Source organism: Sceloporus occidentalis, unplaced genomic scaffold (assembly GCF_023333645.1).
Source record: "Sceloporus occidentalis isolate IW3139 unplaced genomic scaffold, rSceOcc1.0.p SCAF_180, whole genome shotgun sequence".
Taxonomy (NCBI): Eukaryota; Metazoa; Chordata; class Lepidosauria; order Squamata; family Phrynosomatidae; genus Sceloporus; species Sceloporus occidentalis.
In genome coordinates, this window is record NW_028317160.1 from 850162 (window position 1) to 856604 (window position 6443).

General features: G+C 35.4%; 1 protein-coding gene across 1 annotated transcript in view; it reads right to left on the reverse strand.

Moving 5' to 3' along the window:
* The window catches only part of LOC149278798 (integrin alpha-1-like), a 44192-nt gene extending 38575 nt beyond the window's left edge, over positions 1-5617 (reverse strand). The window contains exon 1 of the mRNA XM_089501726.1: positions 5578-5617. Coding sequence (XP_089357852.1) covers positions 5578-5617 — 40 coding nt within the window. The remainder of the gene's footprint in view (positions 1-5577) is intronic.
* Positions 5618-6443: the final 826 nt, after the last annotated feature.

Here is a 6443-nt window from a genome sequence, read left to right on the forward strand (position 1 = left end):
TGGAGGAGTTGGATTTTTACGAAAAGGAAGAGTGTTAAAAAAATTATTCAGGCTATAATGTAGCCTGGACACAAAGCCTTATAAATAATTTAGCAACAGCTAACACTTTGCCTTGTGGCCCTCTAGGCCCTGTAAGTTTAGAGCGGGCTGTAAATAAACTACATGACTAGCATGTTTGGCTCTGTACCGTAGGTTCTTGCTGTCCAATATGGTGTCCACTACACCTTTCTGTTATCTATTCCTTATATTTCATTATAAAAACAAAGTGTTGTTGGCTTCAGCCCCGATTGAGCCTGCGTGCCCTAGGTATCCACATTTTTCTGCCTTGTAGTTAAGGGGGTTTTACGTGAGAATATAAGCCAAGACCAAACTATGACAATATCATGTAGGAAGCTAAAAATTCTTTGCGTGAGCTATCTTCCCCTGCCCAAAACAAGAAGGGAAGAAACATCTGTTTTACAACACAGTGAGTAATTTTTACAATTAGACACAAAACCTACTTTTCTCTAACTCAACCAAAAAGAGAAGTTAACTTTATTAATAGTATATAAAAAAATGTCAATATTAGAAAGTGTCATTAATTTTTTCTTCATTGAAGATTAGTCAGCATTTATTAGAACAAACACTTACGTAAGAGATGTTAAGGGAGCTGTCTGACGGATCTGGTTATGTTTGTGAATCAGCTGTCTCTAGTCACCATGCTAATAGTTATCATTAACATGCGATGGAATCTGTAAATTAGCTGTGATATAAAGGGACAGATTGTATCATATATTTATCGGTGAGAAAAGAGTATTAGAGACATGCGTATCATTACTACTTCACCAGAGGTAGATTAGTTCTAGCCTTAAGACATGTGATATGAATGACACATAAATCTACTTCTAATATTCTTCTAATTTTTATACTTAGAACATTAAACGCTAGCCATGTGGATTAGATCAAAATGTAAATTATGTGTCCCATATATGTCACATTAATTTAGACAAGGGCGTTCCATCAATTAGTTAGGCCTCAAGGCTTCCTGAAGCACAAGTAGACATTTTGATACAGGCACTAATGCCATCACTGTTAGCTTATAATATGTGGTAAGGAGTCCTTACAAAAAAATAATGCAGTTTTTCTGAAGTAATACTGCAGTTTTTTGGACATGAAAAAACTGCAATACTGCACTTTTACTGCACATTTACTGCAGTTTTACTGCATTTGTACTTCACTGTACTGCAGTTATTTTTGTACGGAGGTACACAGGCAATAAAGCTACAGTACTTTGAAGTACAACTGTAGGTTTGCAATATAAAAAAAAAGTGCAGTAAATGTGCAGTAATAATGCAGTAAAAGTGCAGTAAATGTGCAGTAATACTGCAGTAAAAGTGCAGTAAATGTGCAGTAATACTGCAGTAAAAGTGCAGTATTGCAGTTTTTTCATGTCCAAAAAACTGCAGTATTACTTCAGAAAAAAACTGCAGTAATTTTTCGTAAGGGACATTTTACATGGCGTATTTCAGTTGTCCATTGCTCAGTTGTAGTACTACCTTATTTCCTATGCAGAAGTCCCCTTAGTTTTTTTTCACCATCATACTAATCAGAAACATCTCTGATTTATTTTAAGGAAAGGGGGCAAACCTAGAGGCTAATTATCCACCAGCCATGTCCAATGTGTTCGTTAACATATTACTAGCTTGCTGACGTTCAGAACTAGTATATTATTGAGAAGTAGCCACTTCAGAAAGCCTGCATACACAATGGAACCCCATCAACAGTGGGCTAACATGGGAAAATATTATTTTTTTACCGATAACATCCCAAATTTAATTAGATTTCAGAACCACCTACATCTTCAGTGGTCTACAGGCAGAATAAAATCTGCTGATTTCTAAATGATGACAATCCATATAGGGCAATGCATATTTATCTTACTGGATTTAATTCATGTCCTCAGTGAGCTTGGAAAAACTGTTCTAACTCTCCAAAAACAGGATACCCCACCCCCTCTATCTTTCCTTTACAAAGATAAGTTTAAATAGACAGTAATAATGTAATATCATACATCGCAATACTTTCCACTTATTTAAAATCAACATAGATAAAGAATACATTAATACAGATATTTGTGTCATAAAAATATTAGCCAGGAATCTTTAACAAGAAACATTTGTAGGGAACATAGTACATAAAATGAAGAGATAACTATTTATTTAATGTTCAGCATATTTAACTAGACTAATAGTCTAAACAAACTGGAAAATATATAAAACAGATAAAATGACATACGGTAATAATATGTCACTATTTTAACAAATTGAGAATGAATTTCTCCAGAATGTACTGGAATGTATTTGGCAAATAAAGTCTTTGTTATTAAGGTTAAAGAGTTCTCACAGTCTTTGCGAACAAGACATGCTACAAAAGTCATTTTATTTCTAGAAGAATAAGCCCAATGTTCATTTGGGGGCAACAAAAACTTCACTTGGAAAATGCACTTTGCAAATAAGTGGATTCTGACTCATCTAATATCCATGGACATATGAAAAAGTAGTTTTGGGCACCAAGATCATAAAAGTCTGGCCATTCTCTCTAAAATACTTTATGTATCACAATTTAAACCATCGACACTCAAGTCTAACTAAAGCAAGGAGATTTTACATTTCTTTTCTTTTTTTCTCCATTCGGTCAGGTTCAAAATTTAAAAGTACTTGTTTCACGAATCATTCAAGTCTAAATACTGTTGGTCTGGAAAACTCAGTAGTGTCATCTTTATATGAGCTCAGAGAAACCATTTCACGTCACAGACAGGTGTGATGGGCCAAAGGACTCTTACTTGCATAAAATTCTGTTCAAAAACAGGGCAAAAAAGGTAAAAATAAGGACGAGCGGGCAAAAGCAACTAAGGACCGCTTACTTTTTTCCTGGTAAGTGCAGGGGTTGGAGGCTTGGAAGCCACCATTGGGGTGGTTAACCAATTGGGGGTACAGGACAGCAAGGGTGCCACCCGCGCACCCCTCCGCTACCATATTGGTGCTGGCATGCCAAGCCTCCAAAATTATATTAAATTTGTAATATTCAAATATTTCTTGCCAAATCTTTGAGAAAATCAAGACTGACTTGGGTCTAAAATAATTTTCCTGTTTTTTTTTTCAGGTTTCTTAGTGAAACAGATTTCCTGTAATGCACTGAAACAGCTTAACATGATGTCATTTAAAGAATTTGACATGAAACACTCCGAACTTCTTAACTTTTCACCTCAAACCAACTGACAGGATGTGCATGTTTAAAATACAGACCACGAATTCAAGTGTATTCTTCAATTTAAATCCAAGATTAGCTTTAATTTTCTGCATTTTGAAAATGCTTTTAAAAGCGATGCACTTTTACCATTTAAGATTAAATTCTTTAAATATAATGCAATAACTCATTAAATGTGACAATTTTATTGATAAGGTAATTTGTAAGGCAAATTAAAATAAATATGGTATATATCTTTAAATTGTATTTCTAGACTGTTGCAGGCAATATATTATTGTGTAGCTTTTTTTTTTGTTAACCCAATGGTAATCATACAAATTTCCTTACTGAGCGAATAAACCTCTGGCAGATAATACCAAGACCTCTATCGCATGTAAATCTATTGGGAATTTTTTGCAGAAAGCATATGACTTGCACCAGACTCGCACTGGCCATCTGGGCCAAATACTGCCGCTCTGGTGCAGGTCAGGTCCTGCAATAGTTGAAAAATTACAACCATATAGCCAGGGCTGGTGCAAGGATATTTGCCACCCTAGGCGAAACATAATTTTGCCACCCCCGGCTCCACCCCCACACCCCCCCCTTTTGCCACACCCACTGTGCTGACTCGCTCCCACTCCTCCCCATAGTGACCGCGAGCCGCGGCTGCAGCCTGCACTGCCTGCGCGGCTGCCTGCCTCCCAAGTGACCGCGAGCCCTAGGCGGGCACCTACTTTGCCTATAGGTGGCGCCGGCCCTGCATGTAGCTACATGCCACACTTTTACAGAGTACGGTCACACACTAAAGGCAGGTGTGTTGTAAAAGTCAAATAAAACATCTTATTATTGCCTCATCACTAACCGCAAGTCTCTCTGTTTAGCCATTGGAAAATGTTTGGATGTATGGATTACACATAAAAACAATAACATGGTAGACATTCTGGGTGGACCAACTCAAATGGCAAATGTTTTATGTAAATTAGAAGAATGTGGCAGCTGCAGTTTAATGTTGATAAATGCAAAATAATGCATTTGGGACATAAAATTCCGAAAGCAGAATCTACCATTGGGGGTGCTGTTCTGTCAGTAACAATGACAGAGAGGAACTTAGGAGTAATTATTTCTGATGACGTAAAGGTAAGGAGATAATGCAATAAAGCATATATTTTATTTGTAGTGGGGGTGATATGAAGTGTTTGGCACCTTCTTTATAGATATTTTTAACCTTTATTATTTTTTACTTTTTAACATGATTGGTAATGTGGTCACACAGGGGTCCAGAAACAGGGCTCTATAGTCTTAGTTTATTCGCCAAATTGATGGAGTTGGTAATAGAGGGACATCTCACTGACTTCTTCTTATACTCAAATGAGCTTCTGTTCCAATAATAGTTTGAATGGCCCCCCTACAAACCATAATTAAATCAGTGAGATTTCTTCAGTCACCTCACTGCCTGAACTTTGCAGTATGCAGGGCCAACTCAGCAATGCTTGCAGAAAAGTTATGCAAGGATGGCTTTTTATAATGGATAGTTAATACAGGGATGTGAAACTACAACTCACCTGTTAACTTCCACTTCAGTGAATAAACCCGAATGTATTTGAAAATCAATCAGTGTACATAAACTGAAGATCTAAGCATTATATTGTCTACAAATCAGCAGGATCCAATCTTGGAATGTGTTTCTTACAGATTCAGATAAGAAAAGGGCATCAAGAAACCACTCAGAACACAGAATTTGATCACAGCTTGTAGTGGTTTGAAACTGAAACTTAATAAGCACTGTTAAGGCTATTAATTGTAAAAAAAAAAATAAAAAATGAAAAGGACCTCCTTTATTTTTATAACAAAAAACTTTAATAAAATAAATGCTTAGCTATAGCAATTTTACATATAATATATAGTAAAATGTACACTATTGTGACCGTTATTAGCCTATTTAATGTTAAGCAAATTGTTTTTTATTTGTGGAGCATTACATTTAATTTTTTTGCTCTTCATCCTTCTCTGAATTAAGAAAATGAGATAATGCTATAAACTGTGCCCAGTTATATATACCACCTTATATAAAAATGTACAACTAGAAATAATATATATATATATATATTTATATAATATCTAATATAAATGTATATATAATATAAATATAAACAAAAAGAAGCTCAACACATAAACTCATAAATAGAACACAATAAAATTATTCATAATAATAAGCTTTCAAAATATATTAAAGGCTTTTGCATGTCCTATACAAATGCATTTAATATTAGACTAACAATGCAAAACAAGCAACATTTGACAGAAAAGATAATGCAACGTTATATTTAAGCAGAACATAATGGATTGTCTTACCTGCAAATAGACACAAGTATCCTGCTACATTGTAGCACATTGTAGAACTCCTCTGATTGATCCTTCTACACTAGAAGCTGCAAGTGATCAGTGCAAGTTAGAGACCCTGAGAAAACTGTTCTTGAAGTTTTAACATCCTCCTGTGCAAGGATAATTTAATCCTGGAAAGTGTTCAGATCAGTTACTGCTTCCAAAGAAGGGTATGATCAGGGATCATATCTGTTATGACTCTCCAAGGACTAGTAGCAGTTCAGAAAGTATGTTGTATCTGTGATGTCTCCAAGGAAGCACTGATATGAGGTTTGGTTTCCTTTTTAGCAATTTCCTGGATTCCTCTAAGTGTCTTATATTTGGTGTTGTACACTGAAGTGTGAACTACAGCTACTTAATGTGGCCAGTGCAGATCAAATATTGTCTGTGGATCATAGACATAAGAATAAACCCACAAAGAATTTCCTGTTTGTAGCTGAAATAGACTTTTCTGCAGACTGCCCCCTCTTAAAAAACAATCAAGTTCATTAACCTTCCTAAATTTGACATTAAATAGCAAGAACCAACATGTACAAATAAAGTAAGCCTCTGCAGACTATTCTGTTTACAGTAGATCAGCAGCAAAGTATAAACTGAAGAGGACAACCGCACTTCATGCAATGAATTATACAGCTATGTTGAGTACCTAACTTACCCAGGGATATTGCAGTTAAAATGACAAGAGCAAGACTTCTGGCAATCACAATTTATAACATAGTACTAAGAAATCAATAATATATTTTTGGACATTCTCTCTCTAAAAATAATGCACAAATTTAGGTAATTAATGTTTTTAGTGGGTTTTCTAAATTGAAATGGGGTTATGCTTAATTCCT